The following is a 22248-nucleotide window of genomic DNA, read 5'->3' as shown; positions in this document are numbered from 1 at the left end:
TCACGGCCCTCAAAAATCCGTAATATCGGATAATTTGAGGGCATGCAAATCGTAATTTGGCCGGCGAAGGCAATTTTGATTTTATTTCTTGAAAATAATCACTTATATTTTCAAAACCATGCAGAATGCAGACTCCTCTTCTACGATAGTCCCATTTCAGGCATGTCCTATTACAAAAAACGCCCTTTTTCTAATTGACAAGGGATTTACAAAACGGGTTTGTTAAAGTTGCGTCAGTTAAGATTTTCCTCCTTTTATTTATGAACCTTCCCCCCCCCCCCCACAATTGATCAGCTCTTAATATCTATCACGATTGTATTTATTATAATAAAGCGCTGTAGACATAACGACAAGATCGTAGTACTTTAACTATCATAATAGCAAGGTGTACCCGCTCCACAAATAAAACAAATAGCAATCAATGCAATTAGAACAACGAAATGTAACATAATTGCTCTAAAACAGCAGACAAGCACACTTCAGAGGTATTTAAAGACTTCTATTTCACGATCTATACTGAGCAAAAACATGTACAGCAACCAACCAGCAATTTTCAACTATCGTTGCTAGTCTCTATGTTATTAAGGTTTACAACTCTACAATGTCATTTTCTTTATAATTTAGATAACACAAAAGCATACTTTAACAAACTTTTTGCCAAGAGCTGAACATCTCTAATTTGTTTTCTCCATTAAGGTGCACTAAATATTATTATGCTGTTACTTAAATGGATATTACTACATGCATAACATTACATTTACTTTTCTTTTCGAAACTATTGTACATTTAAACTTCAAACGAGGAGCGTATTTAACAAAGAAAACCTGTTTAAAAGCAATACGAAGACGAAATAAAACAAAAAACAATAAACCGACCGATGCAACAAAAAGAAGCCAACTGATAGACCGACCTTCTTTAAAAAAAAATACATTAAAGATGAGTCTTTGTACAGGGTGTATCCAATCAGGTATTCCAAAATTAATGGCTTTGAATGAGAAAAAGAATTAATCATGAAATTAGCTTTAAGAATTGATCATCAGCTGTCCATTGATACCTCAAATGGCTCACTAAAATATCAACTGAGCACCACTGATTTCAAAACAAATGCCAGGACATCTCGTTTCCTCAATTTGCTGAATATAAGTTGAAAGTTAAGCTGTCCGAAGAATTCGCTGTCGCAGTGACTGTGCGATAAACAGGAGGTGTGTTGAAGATGTGGCTGCATAAAATGGTATGCCGACATCGTAAAGTTGCTCACCGATTATCTTTTTTGGACGTGGTTATAAATCAATGCCCGGTCCCCCCCACACACCCCCCCCCAAAAAAAAAACACAAAAAAACCCCCAAAAAACAACAAAAAAAACAAAAAAACCCAAAAAACAAAAACAAAAACAAAAACAAAACAAAGAAAACGGAGAAATGTTAATGGAAAAAATATGTGGCAAGGTCCAAGTTCAATAAAGTGATTCTCCAAAAATGTATCCAAAATCTTGAATAACAATGTTAAGTTTGTTATAGATATGTCTTTACTAATACATTAAAATGACCCATGGTAAGACCGACTATAATAGGTCTATGCTTATTTAAAATACCATGCATTGTACTGACATTATATGGCACGCTGTATTAAGGTCATTGAGTACATAACAGCACTCCATTTTTTTGCATATTACTCGTCTTTTTTGTACCCCCAACATGGCGCCGCAAGCGTAAAAAAAATACGGCCTCTTAAGACACGGGAAAACGGCTTGACGCAGTTGAACGAACGCTGATGTCGATTGCTCAGTTGTCATCAAACTCGGGCCGGATGACACTCAAACTCTCGTAACGCACTCGGTCAAAAGAAAAATAGGTCTGAAAGTAAATGAAATGAACAATGTCCTTTATAAGCGCATGTGCATACCATCGTAGTTAGGGCCTAGCCGGACTTTAACATACCACATGAGTAAATAAAGATTACTTCCAACACAAATTGTGATACATGTATTAAGTGCAGTGTACCTATCTAAACAAAAGGAAAATGTTTTGTTTATTTTCCTCCAGCTAAATATCTAAGAGGATGCGGTGGGCTAGGATAACTTTGTTGCAAAATTGATGATATACTTACATGTTCAATTTTACTGTCATCAGTGCCACTTAGGGTAGAGACCAGTTCAGAGAAACTTGGTCTGTTGTTCGGATCCTCTTCCCAGCACTTACGCATCAGGACGTAACTAATTTAAATGAGTCACAGGGAAACCTTATGAGTGAAGATTCTTCTGATTTTCAGATCCTCCTATTAGCACTCGCTTAGGCAGAAATCACGTGAATGAACGTTTTTGTAACAACATATTTTGTAGCATCAACTAGAAGCACATCCAGTAATGTTTATGGCAGCTAGTCCATTGTTACATATGGCTGCATCTCTCTTTGTCCACAAGACTACCCTTATGAAAATTCCCCCCAGTCACCACAGTGTGGAACTTCTGTGTGAACACAGTGTGTTCACATAGTGTCCATACGGTGTATACACTGTATGGTCACACTGTGATCACACTGTGTTCTCTGTGTGTGACACTGTGAATTTGGAACAAATTCATAGTGTCATGACTGTGTGAACACAGTGTGTTCACATAGTGTACATATGGTGTATACCACTCAGTGGTCACACTGTGATCACACTGTGTTCTCAGAGTGCGACACTGTGAATTTGGAACAAATTCATAGTGTCATGACAGTGTGAACACAGAGTTTTCACAGTGTGCGCATATAGAGATCACAGTGTTCACAATGTGTGCACACTCTGTGAACATATAGAGTTCATAGTGTTCACACTGTGTGCACACTATGTGAACATATAGAGATCACAGTGTCCACACTGTGTGACAATTTAGAGATCACAGTGCCTGCACAGTGTGACCATATAGTGATCACAGCGTCCGCACAGTGTGACCATATAGAGATCATAGTGTACACACAGTGTGACCATATAGTGATCACAGTGTCTGCACAGTGTGACCATATAGTGATCACAGTGTCCACACAGAGTGACCATATAGTGATCACAGTGTCCGCACAGTGTGACCATATAGAGATCATAGTGTCCACACAGAGTGACCATATAGTGATCACAGTGTCTGCACAGTGTGACCATATAGAGATCATAGTGTACACACAGTGTGACCATATAGTGATCACAGTGTCTGCACAGTGTGACCATATAGTGTTCACAGTGTCCGCACAGTGTGACCATATAGTGATCACAGTGTCCACACAGTGTGACCATATAGTGATCACAGTGTGACCATATAGTAATCATAGTGTCCGCACAGGGTGACCATGTAGTGATCACAGTGTCCACACAGTGTGACCATATAGTGATCACAGTGTCCACACAGTGTGACCATATAGTGATCACAGTGTGCGCAAAGTGTGACCATATAGTGATCACAGTGTCCACACAGTGTGACCATATAGTAATCATAGTGTCCGCACAGTGTGACCATATAGAGATCACAGTGTCCACACAGTGTGATCATAGAGTGATCACAGTGTGCGCACAGTGTGACCATATAGCGATCACAGTGTCCACACAGTGTGACCATATAGAGATCACAGTGTCCACACAGTGTGACCACATAGAGATCACAGTGTCCACACAGTGTGACCATATAGTGATCACAGTGTCTGCACAGTGTGACCATAGAGTGATCACAGTGTGCGCACAGTGTGACCATATAGCGATCACAGTGTCCACACAGTGTGACCATATAGTGATCACAGTGTCCACACAGTGTGACCACATAGAGATCACAGTGTCCACACAGTGTGACCATATAGTGATCACAGTGTCTGCACAGTGTGACAATATAGTGATCACAGTGTCCGCACAGTGTGACCATATAGTGATCACAGTGTGCGCACAGTGTGACCATATAGTGATCACAGTGTCCGCACAGGGTGACCATAATAGAGATCACAATTAAATACAGTTCACAACAGAAAGTTTCCATTATGCATGTTTCAAAGAAATATTTATTGCGTAAAATTTTGAACTTGGTTTAAATACATGTATAAATAATTGTAACGAACCATAAGGTACAGTGAATACTAACAGCACACGATAGACTATAAACCACAGTTTGTTGTACCCAGCACAAAGACTCTGCAATAAAATGACTGAACCGTGCGAATATCCGAACTGTTTCTGGGTTTTTCCCCCAATTATTTTGGCTTTGTACAATAACTGACCTGAAAATCGCAAATGCAAAACCAACACCGACCCTACTGAAATGAACAACCTGACCCGACCCAAACTTGTTTTGGGGTTGCATTTGCAAAACATTAGTTTCGTTGCCATTAGTCATCGGTTTGGTGGCTGAGCGAGAATTAGGCACTCATGCATTAACAAACTTTGACTAAATCAAGATCAAGAAAATGTGTTCTCCCCTAAATAAAGCATTCACTGAACTAAAACTTTATGAGATTGATTTTCAGTTCCAATCTTTAGATTCGTAAGCACTTCTGTTGCTTCAAATGAAACATTTCAAACATGTAAAGGAAAATGGTCCATTCTACCTTAAAGACAGTAGTTGAGTTTCCATAACTTGAGAACTTTTCCCTGTTGAACACTTATGGAAAAATAACAGTCACCCTAGAAGAGAACATTGATCAATTATTCAGATACGTGTATTAAAATATTTGATACTGTTGTATTTTAAGTAATGACCGTACAACGGGAAGACTTAAGATGGAGGTGAATGGGTCCCAGGCGTGTCCCTCCATCACGTCTCCTTTCTGGCGCAAACTTGGCAGGAGATGCAACAATCAGCAACCAGCAACATCCATGACCTTGCCATTCTGAAGTTTCTTGGATACTCGCTATAAAAGACAAATCAAACATACTTATAATTTATTTTGTATTAATTCAAAACAATCCCCAGTCGGGGGCCTGGAAGAAGGTCGTAAGGGCAAGAAATGGGTCAAAGGTCAAATTCAGATGTTTCGGATAATCAATAGAGCTTGGGAATATGTGTCATTTGATATATATATTGTCTTGAGGAGCTTCGTCATTTGACGTAATTAACAGTAAACAAAGGATGGAAGGAGGATTTTTAATATTACTGCCCGGCAAAAGGATGTTTATGTAATACTGATGTACGCAAGGCCAATTTTGTTCCCGGCAAAAGGACGTACGGATTTCACATGCAGCTGAAGCGCACGTTTAAGGAATGGGAAGTTCCCGGTAAAAATACTTTAGCATTAACTTTGAAATGTCTTTACAAATAAGTAATATTTTGACCTAAAAATGTCCAAAATTATTCTAATTATCGACAAATGTCATCCTTCAAAATTTCAATTACAAGTGATTTTTAATCAAAAAATGGCAGCACAAAACTTTCAACTCGATTGTCTCCAAAAGTGCTTTTTAGCGTGCCGTGCCTGGCCTGCTAATGTCCTTTTCCTTTTCACACGAAACATAGGGGCAGATCCTGTGTGTGCCACAGCAACAATTTATTTTACAGGCGAACATTACACCAGTATATTTTTTTTTAGGGGGTTCAGAATTTACATTAAAACCAGAACAATCTGCAAAAATGTTTAAATCTGACAGACTTAAATACATGTACATGTATATGTACCTGTTTTAATTGAAAAGACATATTTGTCCCATCACCTGCTGTCTTCAGGTTCCACTCTGACTCTGGCCATCATTGATGAACTGTCTTCAATCACTTGGTCATGAGCCCATTGGTCTTGGATGAGAAAAAAAAAATCTCTTATTCTCAAGATCAAACATGACAAGAAGGATGTAAACATGGTGGTACAAGTTTAAACAAATCCACAACAGATAAAGATCAAGGCATCAGGAAAAAAAGATAAAGGCAGACTGTAAGCATGGGTAAACCAAACAAAACAAACGTAAACGCAAGTTGTTATAATATTATCAAAGTGGCTATCGTTACGACAGCTGTAACGCCATTTTCAAATACTTCATGTATTATTTGTAATCATTACTACTGTTACGGCCTTGTAAAAAACAATGCAAACGAATATCAGATTTACAGATGCCCAATATTCTTCAAGATCGGACGTTGAATGCTATTATGCAGAGAACCAGTCAGTTCTGTAACGATATCACTTAGCAGTCATGCTAGTTGAAAGTCACGTCACAGCTGCCGTAACGATAGCCACAACGTAAATAATTATACTTCTACAGCAGTACTTAGAAATGTCCATAAGTTTGGGTCATGTTTGGATGTAGGGCTAGTCAGGATAGTGTCGAGGAAAAGTTAACATGTGCTTGCGTATAGCCCTGCCGGAACTGTTTTGCCACATACTGGACTCTAACATGTCTAAGCTTCCAGAATTAAAAAACAAGAACTTTAGTCTTTATTTACTATTAAACTTTAGGCACAATATAGTGCTACATGCAGTAGGCTACTTGCAGAAAAAATGACGAGAAATACATGTACATGTATGATGTACTATGTCCGGATACTCTCAGCATGGAGGAATATAACCACCAAATTCACGACAGCTACATGTACATACTATTACTACTATACGCGATAGTTATCGCACTGTACCCAGACTCCACAGCATTTCAAATGACACGAACCCTTTCGAGGCACCCGTCTGTTGTGTATGGTGCATACATGTATAGCCTACTGCGTGCCAACCTCGTCCCCAGGGTGTCGAACAGTACGCGCCCACCACTACCTGCTCTCTCACCCTGGTATTGGATCATTTGCATGTGCAAGATTTTTGCACACGTATGCAAATGAGGAACAGTCTGGTGCCTGGATATGCGTTACACATTAGCGTTTGTTTTTGTATGCGGTGTCTGGGGTAAAAAACAGAGTCAATTCGTAGCAGCGCGAGCACGGCGTGAGTTACGAAAACACGATTTTTGAAATCAAACTGTTACGATCTTATTATCGAGACGACATGCAGTATCATATTTCATATTAATATGAGCAAATTGGAAAGGAAATTAGTATTTTCAAGAAGGCGTGGACGAATGATCGCGAAAACACGAACTGCACGTTGTGAATAATAGCATCAAGTACACAATAAAAATCCATTACTAGCCAATTGCGGTATCCAATCAGGATACAGGAAGAAAGTTTCCTATCCAGGGTTTACTATTGGAAACGCGGTTGGAAATAAAGTAAGCACTGGGGACGAGGTTGACTGCGTGCGTGATTCTGTGTGTATACATGTACAGTACGTGTACATGTGTCAATATTTTGTCTATCGTTTAGCGGAGAAATCGAATGAAATTAATCAGAAAAATGCTGCGAATTAAATCCAGGTTTGTCTAAGACACATCATAACAATAACAACGAAGTTTCATGGCAAAATCTTACCTGATATTTCAGTAAAACGACGGCGATTGCACGTTGCTGGAACACACATGACACATGCAGCAGTACTGTCATGGCGGTTGGCGAAGCAAGGTCAACGGTCGTCAGACCTGGCGCGCGATTGTAAATTCAAAGAGCGTACTCTGATTGGCCAGCGCGTTACAACCTAGGATGCTGTTGCAAATTACGCGTCATATGATTGGTTGGCGTCACTGTTTTGGCATGCATGCACACAAACTCGCGGCTTTTGATAGATGTTTCTGTAAAAAGGCAACAAGTTATTATTTTTCCTGACACGATGTTTGCACTTCGAAATATAACATGTATGTATGTCGATACAACATTCCACAACTGACAAAAATTAACCGTGAGGGTTACGCAATTTCAAGCATAAAAAAAAGAATGTTTTTAAATAAATATAAACATTTTTCAAAAAAATATCGAAAGATTCTGGTGCGACAGCAGCAATTCTCAACATAGAATTTTGTTTCAATGTAATTTAAAGTCACGGCGAGTCCACCGTGTGTTCGCACAGTGGCGGTTTACAATGTGAAAATGTCACAGTGTTTTCACAGTGTTCTCAGTGGACCAGCACTGTGAAATTATCACGGTGAGTTCACAGTGTTATCACACAGTGACGGTTCACAGTCTGAACCTGTCACAGTGTGTTCACAGTGTGCTCTAAATGTGGACCAACACTGTGACAAAATCACAAAGAGTCCACAGTGTGTTCACACAGTGGCCGTTCACAGTGTGAACCTGTCACAGTGTGTGGACCAATTATGTTCAAATCACACATCATTCACACAATTTTCATAGTCTGGGAATGGTCACAATGTGAAATGGTCACCATGTGAACACAGTGTGATCTCAGTGTGTTTTCTGTGTGGACCAACTATGTTCAAATCACACACCATTCACACAGTTCTCATAGTCTGGAAATGGTCACAATGTGAAATGGTCACCGTGTGAACACAGTGTGATCTTAGTGTGTTTTCTATGTGGACCAACTATGTTCAAATCACACATCATTCACACAGTTTTCATAGTCTGGGAGATGTCACAATGTGAAATGGTCACCGTGTGAACATGTGAGTGTGATCTCGCTGTGTTTTCTGTGTGGTCAAATACTCCACGATTTCACAGTGTGTTCACAGAGTGGCAATTCACACTGTGGAATGACCACAGTGTGTTCACAGTGTGTTCTCGGTGTGAACAGACACTGTGGACAATCCACGGTGATTTCACAGTGTGTTCAAAGAGTGACAATTCACACTGTGGAATGACCACAGTGTGTTCACAGTGTGTTCTCGGTGTGAACAGACACTGTGGACAATCCACGGTGAATTCACAGTGTGTTCACAGAGTGGCAATTCACACTGTGGAATGACCACAGTGTGTTCACAGTGTGTTCTCGGTGTGAACAGACACTGTGGACAATCCACGGTGAATTCACAGTGTGTTCACAGAGTGGCAATTCACACTGTGGAATGACCACAGTGTGTTCACAGTGTGTTCTCGGTGTGAACAGACACTGTAGACAATCCACGGTGATTTCACAGTGTGTTCACAGAGTGACAATTCACACTGTGGAATGACCACACTGTGTTCACAGTGTGTTCTCGGTGTGAACAGACACTGTGGCCAATCCACGGTGATTTCACAGTGTGTTCACTGTGTGGCAATTCACAGTGTGCAATTTTCACTGTGTGTTTACAGTGTGGTTTCGGTGTGATCATAGTGTGCACACTATGACCACACAGATAACACACTGTGGTGACTAGGGGGAATTTTCATAAGGGTATATCTTTTCGAAAAGACTTCCAGACTATTTAAGTAGCCCTAGGCCCACATCATATGCATGCATACTTCGACTCATCAAACTGGTGGCTCGGCATTGACACAAAAGTATGGCCTACGGAGCATTGTAGCTGGGTCATGTTTGCCGTACGAGCCAGCTTGAATGTTGACACGCAGAGGTTCTGACACTAGCTATTTACTGTTCCGCCAAGAGAACGTTTCAGCAGGTCTTTTTAAGCAATAATTATATATTTTGGAAGAAAACTACTTGTTGATAAAACTGAGCACCTATTAAGTGAACATCTTACCTTTTGTCGTCACAGTTGCTGGGCTTGGGCATACGGTATCCTCCCTTCAGCTTTCTGGCCAGTGACTCGCTCTTGGTGGTCGGGTAGGGGGTTCCCCCTTCACAATGCACATTAAATATAAATTAGATACAGTGGAAAAATGGAAAAGGACCAATTGTTTAGTTTTCACACCACTTCAAAGAATCTTGATGGAAATAAAGTTGCCTTACACAGTTTGATAATGGCAGGACAAATTTCTTTCATTTGAGCTAAAAAAAAGGCAGTATATTTTTAAGCAGAATATGTCTTACCTATTGTGGTTATTTCCCACAAGAGGATGCCAAAAGACCACCTGATTATGAGAACAATTAAGTCAAGAATTCGTTAATTCTGTGACGGGAAATATTTCGCAAAAAAAAAAAATCTAGATTGAGGCCTGCATCACGCATAAAATACTCCATACGATGAACAAGGTTATTTGTACTTACACATCACTCTTTGTCGTGTACCTCTTATACCTGATTGACTCAATAGCCAACCAGCGGACTGGAACTCGTCTCTATAATTCAAATAAATAAACCATAACAATAATAATCAAATGCAAATGAAAAGACCTAAAAACTAACCTTGCCACAATTGATTTGAAATTTGACTTGAATTCAATGGACTATTTATGGACTTGTGACTGACGAAATTATTATCTCCGCCAAGGAGGTAATGCTTCCATCGGTGTTGGTTTGTCAGTTAACAAGATAACTCTAACAGTTCTGGATGTAATTTTAAGAACCTATTTTTAGGGATGGTCCTTAATTGAAACAGGTACGAGTCCATTAGATTTTGGAATTGATCGAGATCTGAGTCTTGTTGCAGGAGTTCTTTAAAGGATTCCTGACCATTTTGTATGTGCGAATACATGTATATGCTATGTGAAGAGACCAGGAAAAGGGGTCACGTGTTTGGGTCACCCAGCGTGCAGTCTATGGTTGCAGACCAGTAAATAAATGTACACAGACCCCACTGATAAATGCCCCTACTTCAGAAATTCAGGAAAAAATACTCACAACTCTCTGCAGTATTCAAGACGTACATCAAAGTAAACCTTATTTCATCATCTTTCATATTCTGTTCAATTTTCTGGGGGATCACTAATTATTTTTGAGAGAAAATTCCATCTAAAGATGATCACCCCTAAAAGCAGTCCTGAAGCCCATCACCTACGCTCCATTGCAAAATATAGCCATTTTAGGGCCTAATCATCATCCACATTTCACAGAAATGCGAGCTCGCATTCCTCTGCACGGCTTCCATCCATCTTTTGTTTATTTTACAAATCATCAAGTTCACGGCCTTCACAATGATCCAATATTGAAGAATTTGAGGGCATGCAAATCGTGATTCGGCCGGCGTAGGCAATTTCGGACCGATTTACTGGTCTGCACCCTATAAAAAGCGAGGTTGTGAAAAATACCCCCAAACCATGCACGTGTACGGAATGAGGGAGGATGGATAGCCCATATTTGATTTAAAAATTGTGAGAAAAAAAACCTCTTGAGTTCTACATCTGGACTGAAAACAGGCACTCTGTTTGCGGCTGCTTTGCTGTAGGGCGCCCTCAACGGGACTTAATTGACTTCAAGCTCCTTACAACCCCAAATCAAACCCCCCCCCCCTTTTTGTCTCTCGAAATTGCTGTGATCAGATGACGGTATATCGCCCCTTTATGATTTGGGAGCATTTGCTGCGGAACCGCCATTGGTGACCCATTTTTGAAACACCCACAGGTCACGCCCCCTGAAAAAAAAAAATGTCCTGAAATATAAAGCGCATGCACACCGCTTACGGTGGACACCGCTATGTTAGCACTACAGGCTGCAGACCAGTAAAAACATGTCCATATAACCAAATGACAAATGCATCGAAGTAAAGCTTATTTCATCATCTTTAATTTTCTGTTCAATTTTTTTTGGGTTAACAATGACTTTTGGGAGAAAATACCATCCAAAGATGATCACCCCTAAAAGCAGTCCTGAAGCCCATCGCCAATTTGAAAATGGACGCCTACATTCCATTGCAAATATAGCCATTTTAGGACTCAATCATCATCCACCTTTCACAGATCTACGAGCTGGCAGTCCACTGCATGGCTTCCAACCTTCTTTTGTTTTTATTTTTTACAAATCATCAAGTTCACGGCCTTCACAATGCTCTAATACTTGATAAATTTCGGACCGATTTACTTGTCTGCATCCCTATGTGCTCAAGCGCATACAACACTGAAATCAACAGGTCAATGGACTCAACCATTTGATACTATGCGTGAGTGAGGAACGTGCAATAAAATGTGCAAGTCCAGTGGATATGGGTGTACATGTATTTCTGAGGTGATTTTGTGGAGGTTTGCGCTTTCTGAGTGCTTTCTAGTTGACTTGTTATTCAATAGTAACTGTCTTACTTGTGTCTGACTGCCAATATGAGCTTTGTAAAACACTTTCAGCATCGTATGAACCTCTCTAAAACTGAAATACGAACTTGGTATATAGGTCTTGAGTTTAGTTTAGAACAATTACCTTCGATGTTTGGACGTAGATATCCTCCCCTCTGGACAGTCCAAAGTCTGAAACCTTAGCAGTCAGCCCTTCAGATAGTAGGATGTTCCGGGCAGCCAAATCTCTGTGGATCACCTTTTAAGATCAAAGAACACAATAACAATACCTCTGAATCCATTATGAAACTGCTCACTGAGGACGTAGTTTAGCTGCACGTAAAGTCCAGGGTCAAATTTTGATTTAATTTCGGGTCAGATTTGACCTAAAGCTGGGTAGAATTGAAACATGCCATATCTCTGTGTTACTCTTCGGGGTCATTTGATCCAGAATAATGTCATTGTGACGAAACAATTGTCATTTTGACCACATTAATTTTAGTATACGTAAAATGTTTGATTTGAACCAGGAGCGTGTCAGGTGTAATCTGACCCCCGAATTCCGGAGGTAGATTCTCGAATCTACACCGCGACTTTTAAAAGTGTAGGTTAGCATTTTGATCCGGAATGTGATCAATAGAAGTGAAGTTTTGGACCATGAATAGTATAACTCCAAATAAAACTCGGACTTCGTGTCAAATCCAAACAGGGTTTCAGTAGAGTGTAAATATAAAAAAACTTAGCCTTTCATAATCAATAACTGAACAAAAAATGCAAATATGCGACGGCTCCTTACCCCTGCTTCAGCAAGGTGCTCCATTCCCTTGGCAACATCCAGGGCAAACTTGACCAGCTGATCGGAAGACAAGGCATCCTCGTCTGAGTCTGAATGTGAGCGAGCCGTCCGCAGGTAGCTGCGCAGATCACCGCGGGGAAGATACTCCAACGCGACGTACAACACCTCTGATTAAGAAACAGTATGGTTTCCGGAGTCAAGGTCACTCGCTATTTTCACATGTTTATGTAAACACGTGATTGAAAGCAACTCATTCATCTTTGTTCGACTTGATAAAAAAAACACACTACCAAACTGTACTAAATATACATTGTCTCAATCTCAAATGTAACTTTGTCTTTTATATTCGGCTCTGTTTTCGTTGTTATTCAGTCAGTTATTATCAATAAATGTTTACAATAAACCGAATACATACGTCGATGCTGACATGCGCCAAGCAGCGAGACAACATTAGGATGGTGGCCGAAAGAGGTCATCGTGCGAAGTTCATCGATGAAATCATCTTTCTCACTCGTCGATGCATGGCCTGTTTGAGAAACACAGTGTTTAACATTATTTAACATTTAGTATATAGCTGTCAACTAAATACCACAAAGTTGACGTGTATATTCGAACTGACCGACCCATTAGGCCCCGCCCACTGCGCAAGTGGAACACAAGACGTGCGCCACACTGAATGCCACATTGATAATGGACATCAATAACATACCACTATTTACAAGCCGCACGCATCACACGCGCATGTACCCATGTCAGACATAAATACACGGCTGTAATTGGTTAAAACGCCTTTGGGCGGGGCTTAATTGTCTGTGTATTGCCGTTAGACCTTTGTAAGGTATATATTAACCTCACATGATAAGTAGCTATAGGTTACCTTTGAGCATCTTGATAGCAGCCCTTGTCAGTTCTCCATCTTTTATCACAGCACCTGATCGTACCTCACCAAAGTTCCCTCTTCCGAGGACTCGCTCATCCATGATGAGGTCGCAGCGAAGCACCTTCCACCCCTCAGCCCAGGGAGGTAGATTGTCCTCATCATCATCATCATTGTTATCGGAGATCATCGGTGTTTCCTCCTGTGGTGTGGTGTCATCATACTCCAACTGCGGAGAACTTGTGTCTTCGTATTGTTGTGCAACCTGCTGTGAAATTTTGTATTCGTACTTGTGTGAATCTTGTGGTGAAATCCTTATTTCGTATTTGTGTGGATCTTGTGGTTCAATTCTGTCTTCATATTTCACTTCCGTTGAGCTGCCGACCTCAGACTGACCTGGTTGTCCTGAAGCATCCTGGTCCAAAGCAACATCCTTGAGAGAAAGAGACACAAAAAGACAAAATAGTCAATATTTGATGCAAAACATATCTATGTTTTCCCCTCGACTTATCAATTTCATCTGCAAAGTAGCCAAGCCTCCCTTGTTTGCAATGAATTTAAAGCCATTCTGAAAAGCTTTTGGCATTCAAAAAAACAAAAACTTGTCAAGTCTATAGCATTTGAACAATTTGCACGAAATGCATTATTTTGCTTTCGTTTGATTACATCTGTAATTGAATTTAAACATGTCTAAGGCGTCTATATATATTTAAGGCCTGACCTTTCGTATTTTTTCTGACTGCAAATTTCATTTTCCTATCGTAATATAAATAATAAACCTGTTTAAAATTATCGCGTGACAATTTAAATGAAATTCCTTCACACTTGAATTTCCCTTTAAATGTTTCTTTTTCTTTCTGTCGGAAATATTTCCATTTTTATTTATTATAAAAGTCAGCCGAATAAACAAAGGCTCACCATTTCGACAGACAATCGCGCGTCACGTTTGATCTGCACACTACGCTGTGCCCTGCGGTTCCTTCTAAACTTGACGAACATCACGATTGCCATGACAACCAATGCGCTTAGAACACTGACGACAGTTACTATGGCGATAGGCACTCCCTTTGTACCTTTGACGAGAGCATCATTTTAATTGAATAACGAACAGGTTATTTGTTTACATGAGAATATTTCACATTTTTTCAAGACAAATCAATGTCAAATTTGACCTGACATGTTTGAGGGTCATTTTGTTTCTTTTTGCTAGTCAAATTGACACTTTTGTCATCATTACTCAACAAGTGTTATTTGACCCTGAAAAGTATCAAGTCAAATATGACGCGGATTCTGGGTCAACTCTTACCCCGGTACCCTTAAGAATGGGTATAACACCTGAACAAGGAGCATGTATCACATGACTATATCGGACTGGGTCATACATCAGAATCATGAAAGGTAAAATTTTCTGTTCATCCAATTACTTTGCTATAAAGCATCGTTATGAAATCATCTTTCCGAAAAAAATTCGAATGTTTCCCGCTTCAAAATTTCAGATTAGAATTGAAGTGAAGATGGACTATATCAGAACATATACCATGAAGAAAAAAACACTAAATTTAGTTGAATAAAGTTTGTCTTTGCAACAAAAATAGAACAACTAAAATGAAAGGTAGTTTGGTGTTTAAGGTTGTATCACATATTTTGCTTTCTCTTCAGTTGTGTCATAAACAAATAGATGAGTCATGGAATTGTCAGGAAAATTAAAAGACCTTACTCAATATCGAAAGAGATACCCTCTGTCACAAAGCATGTTTTGTTTATCTTTATCCGTGATAATATTTTCATAGTGTTCACAATATTGTAATCTAAGACAAGGAATGGGTGTCCAAAATACATCGCGTGAACTCTGTGCACATTTTGCTGTTGAATACCCAAATGTAAACGACCATAGAAAAATATCTGAACTTCATGAATCGTTAAGATAATTAACACTTCAGTTTAATGATTCCCTTTAATTCACACTAAAACACACATTGAGGTTGTATCGTAGCATAAAAAAAACAAAACATGATGCCCATTTTGGTGACATACATTTGTTTTAAGGTAAAGAAAGTAACATTAAACAAGATAATTGATCTCAGGGAAAACCCAATAATATAACATTGAGGCTTGTGCCTAAGATGAAATCACTGTCGGGTACAAAGAGGACACTAGGCTGGCCCTCTGGGACCAGCGAACACATACAATACTCACCTGCACAAGACGTTATCAGCACTCTGGTGCTCAGTGACTGATCACTGCTCGTTGCAAGGCACGTTAGGTTACGTTCTCCAGTCTCGTTGCCAGGGTTTGTCACGATGTGCCAGCTGCTCACGTTGACCAGCCCAGCTCCGGTCCGTGCCTCGCTTTTAGTAGCGATCGTCTGATTGCCAAGCATCCACGTGAAGTTCCAGACCCCAGGTCTGGCGTCTTGAATCCTGCACTCGAATTGCCGCGTGCTGCTGGACTGGACGCAGACGGGGCCATATTCGGGATCGTCCAGCACAGCTCCGGTGGAAGGATCCAGCAGATGCAGCGTGCCATCTCGTCGTTTAAGCGAAGAGTCGTTAAATCGGGGAGGGATCATCGAGAAGGGGGATCAAATGAAAACAAAAAGAAATAATACAAATTCTATCATTTAAAAATAACCCAAGAATATTGGGGATTGACAAATCTATTCTCTTCAAGCAAATTATTTGACCTTTTGTTTTCAATTTCAATGTTATTTTTTTACAACAAAACTACTGGTTTTTTTTTCAATTATGCGCGTCTGCAACTTTCTTAAGGACTCCCATTTGTACCCACATGTAAACCCGTGTCCATGACTTGAGTGAAATTATTTTCGAGCTCTCGTTAAGAAATAATTCAGTAACTAAACATGGGTGTTTTTTTCGTGTAGGAAAATAGCTTTTGAAACACCCCCCAGCTTTTTTTCAGGGTAAAATTCTAAATACAACGGGAAATGCAAATTTACATGATTTCCTTGAGTGCTCATTCTTTCTCGGTGTTTGAAATAATATGAATGAAAATACAGCAATCAATTTTTGTCAAATGGACTATGAAACCAACAAAGTTCATATGGCAAAGTTGGATCCGCTGGCATCCTGCAGATGCAAAGTGGCATCTCGTCGTTCAACTGAACAGTGGTCAAATTGGGGATGGTGATCAAATGAAAAAAAACAAATAAATAAAACACACGAACAAATTACTTTACCTCAAAAACTGTGAAGAAGGGAAGGGTTGGGGTGGGATTGGGGTGGGTGTCTTAATATCAATATTTTGTTAACATATTTTTTTTACATTTTTATATCTATATTTTGGGCATGGAGTTTGGAGGAAATAAAGGAGTGTCCGAGGGTTTAGAGGACATGTTCCGGTTTGGGAAATGTATGAGACAGGATTGGAAATTGGTTTATGGAAATGAAAAAAAATCACAGCATAGCGTTCTGTTATTAGGCAACGTACCTTTTATAATGAGCCGTACGGTCGCGACATCCCTTAAATCGACGGCATACGCCTTGCACGCGTAGAGACCTCCTGATGACTCAGTAACGGGGTCGATGGTCAAACTGCAGGCCTTGTAGGCATCATCCCCGATGATGTAGTCGATCAATTTTTGGTTGTCACAGGTAGTCACTGGTTGGTCGTTGAAAAACCATATGACTAATGGGTTTGTCCCAAAATCACCGGACAGGACGCACGTGAAGGTGATGTTGGACGCAACGGTGGCATATCGTAGGTTTCCTCCATGGATCTTGAGTTCTGCCGTTCCAGCTTTAAAGAAAGTTGAAAAATTCGCATAACATTGTATACACAGCCACTTGGAGGGGGGGGGGGGTGTTTGACCACCTTGCCCTGTGCGCTATATGCGTCAACAGACACACCCACAACAAAAAATAAGCTTCACTAAGGCCAAAAAAAGTCTCCGGTTTCTGATGGGTTGATGAGCAAGTCGCAGCCAAACGGTCATTTTTTTCTTCGATAGGTTCGACACCTTGCATGTGTACCAGTTTCCCTTCATGATACCACCTTACGGCGATGATGTTTCAGCTACAATTCACGACACATTGTAGGGAGGTATTTGTGCCGAGTTTTACAAACAAAGGGGAAGCCAGTGGATTCGGACCTTTATAGCAACGTCTGTCTCATCTTAAACGAAAAATAAAATGTATGCCTGTTACTGAACCATTTTTCGTCAAATTAGCTGGCTGTATAATTCCTGAATGTTTTTTTTTTCAAGGACATTTTTTTTTCTGATAGAAAAAAAATAGGTAGCAGCTTAATTTTATGACTTAAAAAAAAAAAAATAATAATTCAAACTAAAATGTGCTCTAACTCAATACTCCCTTGTCCCTTTTCCACGAATTTTGGTATGTGTACTAATTAATTAGACCACGATCAACAATAATAAATTAATTGCGACAGCAGAACTGTCCCTCTAAAGGGGGCTGTGACATTAGGGAGGCATGAAAATGTTTCCTAATTACCGATGTCTCCCATCGTGCGAAGAAATTACGATACCGTGTCTCCGTAGTGATACCTTTACATGTATAATAGTCTCGCTGACCTAAAATGTCACCTAACGGAAGTTTACCTTATCCTTTCTAGACGAAATTTAGGACTATGTTTTGGACCACGAGAAATCAATCTAGATGGTTAGCGGAATTTAAATTCCTTGTTCTAAGGGTCGTTTTAACAATAGAGCAACACCAATTTGTCAGCCCAGTAAGGTGTGTCGCCCTAATGCAAATTCAATTAGCAAAGACTGTCGCCCTTACACAGTATTCAGTAGTTTAATGATAATAATGTACATAGACCTTGCCTGATGATGTCATATTCAACTGCATTCTGATGAAGTTTAGTTGTCGCAGGACAGCTGATGAAAACTAATATTTTTTTGTCATCGGTATAAAGTGCTAATACGAACTTTTTAATTTGATTGACAAGCACGGCTGATCACCATTTCGCTCATTATTAGTGACGTTATTATTCTTATCATAATCACAGTAAATATTATACTTGCAGACTGTCCTTATTCTCGCATATTAACATTAAAGTATTTAATTTTTAGTATTTTTTTAAATTATTGTATTTATTAAAGGTCGTGGCTGCCCACCCAGACCTAGAATATCCAAATCTGGTGACAGGAGGTCCAAAGAAACGGTCACACAAAGCACACACACACCCACACACACACCCACACTTGTTTCACATGACTAGTGTGGACTTTCCATTGCTTTCGTGTAGTTAAGAAAAACCAGTGAAAAAAAATCATTTTTCTCAAACTGTGAAAACTCTCTCAACCCAATTTTTTTTCTATGATTCCCTATAGTGTTTCTCTTCATTCTGCTACAGATAAACCTAACCCAAAATGCCTCTAAACCTGTTTTCCAGAAATGGGGAAACACTGTGTGGACGTGGGGCAAGTCCACACAACGTCGGTGCTACCTACATTATGTGGACGTCTTTTGTTCGGAAGTCCACACTGCGTATGTAAGACAAGCTCACACCCACACACCCACACCCACCCACACACACCCACACACAGACTTGTTTCACATAAGTAGTGTGGACTTTCCTTTCTTTTCGTGGAGTTAAGGAAAAATGAAAAACTCATTTTTCTCAAACTGTGAAAACTCTTTCAACCCAATTTTTTTTCTATGATTCCCTTTAGTGTTTCTCTTCATTCTGCTACAGATAAACCTAACCCAAAAATGCCTCTAAACCTGTTTTCCAGAAATGGGGAAACACTGTGTGGACGTGGGCAAGTCCACACAACGTCGGTGCTACCTACATTATGTGGACGTGTTTTGTTCGGAAGTCCACACTGCGTATGTAAGACAAGCTCACACCCACACACAAAACAGAAGGGGGGGGGGGAGCTTTTAAAAGTTGATCGTCACTCATCCTTTTAAAACAGGTTTGTATTCAATCGACATTAGTGCTATTATTATTAATTATTAATGGTTTATTATTCTATTCTATCGCCGCCAGCAGCGGAATTGCAGAATAGTTACAAAAAAAATAAAAAATTACACAGAGATTTAAAGAATAACCATCATGAAAGGGCATAGGAAGGGGGGGGGGGAGTGATAGGGACGGGTTGAGGGGAATGGAGCTGGGAAAACATGTATGTATTAAAGTACACAGATACAAAACAAACAGTAAAAATCGAGAGAAACAGTTCAGTGAAATACAAATGCAATAAAAACCAGGCTTCCTTTTTAAAATTGTGTACAAACAGGCTGTAAAACCGCACAGGATGAAAAAAGGTTGGGAAAAGAGGATGGAAAGGTTGGGTGTACACAGGGGCAGAGATTGATGAAGTAGGATAGGGAAGTTGTCTTGGGGATGGAAGGCATGGGAAGGGAGGTTGTTATGTGAACAACAGGATTGTGGAAGGGAGGGGTCAAAGGAAAAGAAAAACAACGGGGAACACTCAAATGTTACAAAAGAAAAAAAAATTCGACATAAACACAAATGCATAAAAATTCAGGATTGCAGCTAGAGGTCAGACCCAATAGGTAGTTATTATTAGTGGTTTTCATTCCAAATCTTTGTCCTGTAAACAATTGGGCTTTTTTGGTACCGCTTAGTCTTACAAAGAGGTAGGGAGTATTTGTTGCAGTTTCTGAGGTCTCTATGATGAACATTCCTCCTACTTGGCGGAAGCCAGCTGCTGTAGTGTTTGGATGCAATCAGCGATTGGAAGAATTTCATGCACATCTGCTCCCTCCTTTCAGCCAAAGTGTTGAGGTTGCAGACAACAAGTGCATTTTCATAGCTAGTGTACTGTTTGCCCATCATGATCTTACAGGCTCTGCGTTGAATTTTCTCAAGCATTTCGCTTTCTATCACAGTGAGCCCGGAATGCCAAGTAGGAGCAGAATATTCGCATATGGGTCTAACATAACATGAATAGGTTGTAACCATGTCCTGTAATGGCATATTAAAATGCTTCAATGTCTTTATCATGTGGATCCTGCCATTAGCTTTCTTTAGGATGGATTTGACATGAGTGTCCCATTTTAAGTCCTTAGATATTTGCAGTCCCAGAATCTTTACTGCATCGACTGACTGGAGTGGGGTATCGTTGATTGTGAGTGGTAGTTGGGTCGGAAGTTCCCTAGCGAACGTAACCTGCATGGTAGCACATTTATCAGCATTGAGTCTCATGTGATTGTTCTGGACCCACTCGGCAAGGTTGTCAAGATGACTTTGCATATCCGATGGGGTCTTCCGGTCACAATGCCCAACCATTGTTAGATCATCAACGTATTTCAGGACGGTAGGTGGGATGTCCCCTACTGCATCATTGACAAGTGCCAGAAATGCAAGAGGGCCGATGCGTGTTCCCTGAGGTACTCCTCCCCTGAGCGGTTTCCAGTCACTTGTTACACCACGGTAGCGGACACACTGTTCTCTACCGCTCAGGAAGTTGGCTATCCATGTTACGACAGAGGGGCGAACTCCGAGGTTGACGAGTTTATTGGCGAGTATGTTGTGATCTACTGAATCGAAGGCCTTGCTGAAGTCTGTTACTACTACTGTGCTCATAGTACCCGGTTTATCTGCATTTCTGTGAAGGGTGTCCAACAGTTTCACTAGATAGTGAGTCGTGGATACTCCTTTACGATTGCCGTACTGGTTTGGATCAATCTTGCTGTTGATGTCATCCAATAGCCAATCCGCGATGAATCCTTCAGCCACCTTAGCGAAGTGATCAGTCAATGATATGGGTCTGAACTTATCCCAAGTAGCTGGTGTAGTTTTAGGGGTGGGAACCACGACTGCTTTTTTCCACTGTTGTGGGACGACTCCTTCGCTAAACGAGTTGTTAAGTATGTCTGTTAGTGCTATTGTCGGTGTTAGCCCATTTGAAGCAGATCGGGCAGCAGCGTGTTTTTTTTTCAGCGAAATTAACATTTGAGCGAAATTAACATTTCTTGATGGACTGTTTTCGTTTTCACGAATAACATAAAACGTCAAGTATTGGCCTCTATGAGAAGCTGAACTTTAGACTGTTGCAGGAGTGCACTGATTACAACAACAAATTGCCTAAAGTCCTTTCCCATAGTAAAACCCCGATCAATTTTTTTTTAAAGTTCTGTCCTGGCGGAAAAGTGAATGATTAAACGTGTGTGAAATAGATTTCAAAATCGAAAGCTTTTTACTTTTTTCCGCCCGGCCTCCTTGTTTTGAATCGTTAATGTAATTCATAATGAGATGCTGACACCTCGGATTGAATATCCGAGAAAGTATTCATTTTCCCCATATGTTTTCTACACGTTTTAAAACACTCCACTTTCGCACCTTCGTAAATCCGATCGACCTCAGACTTGATACATACTTAGACCACCACCCACAGATGGTCCTAGAAGAAATTGGTGATCGTGACGTCATCAGGTGTTGGGTTACATAACATTAAAGATGCATTTTTCGCATAGGTTTTGTACTAGTCGGGGGTCTTAGGGATATTTTGGTTCACATTCTTCCAAAAGCACCAAATTTGGCACAGATGTCGGCCATACCATACTATTTCGATTTTTGACGGGCGCCAAGACAGGCGCCCTACGGGGCCGCCATATTGGCAAAATCCAATATGGCCGCTAATTGGGTCTTAGGTCAATTGAACTAAATGAGCTAGAATCATAAATAATACCACTTTTCAGGTATTTTCGGGGTCGAACAATCTGAATCTGATGTTAATTTAACGATTTGAGGCAATACAGATG

At 40.2% G+C, this 22248-nt stretch overlaps 1 protein-coding gene across 1 annotated transcript; it reads right to left on the bottom strand.

The window, feature by feature from the left end:
• Window positions 1–1450: 1450 nt before the first annotated feature.
• LOC119732245 (angiopoietin-1 receptor-like) lies at window positions 1451–16100 on the bottom strand. Its single transcript, XM_038205689.1, has 11 exons — window positions 15728–16100; window positions 14450–14604; window positions 13532–13964; window positions 13070–13180; window positions 12655–12821; window positions 12004–12117; window positions 9925–9995; window positions 9748–9788; window positions 9458–9554; window positions 2108–2213; window positions 1451–1854 (listed from the first exon to the last, which is right to left on the bottom strand). Exons 1-11 carry the CDS (start codon window positions 16098–16100, stop codon window positions 1783–1785), a joined length of 1740 nt encoding a protein of 579 aa, XP_038061617.1. The 3' UTR covers window positions 1451–1782.
• Between the last annotated feature and the right edge of the window lie 6148 nt (window positions 16101–22248).

Source organism: Patiria miniata, unplaced genomic scaffold (assembly GCF_015706575.1).
Source record: "Patiria miniata isolate m_02_andy unplaced genomic scaffold, ASM1570657v1 HiC_scaffold_1, whole genome shotgun sequence".
Lineage (NCBI taxonomy): Eukaryota > Metazoa > Echinodermata > Asteroidea > Valvatida > Asterinidae > Patiria > Patiria miniata.
This window is presented reverse-complemented; position numbering and strand designations above follow the sequence as displayed.

Bases quoted from the DNA above. Each gene is read 5' to 3' on its own strand.
- LOC119732245 (XM_038205689.1), bottom strand. From the start codon at position 16,100: ATGATCCCTCCCCGATTTAACGACTCTTCGCTTAAACGACGAGATGGC. The intron at 12,118-12,654 runs GTAAGGAGCCGT...TGATCTTAAAAG, and splicing joins AGCACCTTGCTGAAGCAGGG to GTGATCCACAGAGATTTGGC. The intron at 9,996-12,003 runs GTAATTGTTCTA...TTTGAATTATAG, and splicing joins TCTACGTCCAAACATCGAAG to AGACGAGTTCCAGTCCGCTG.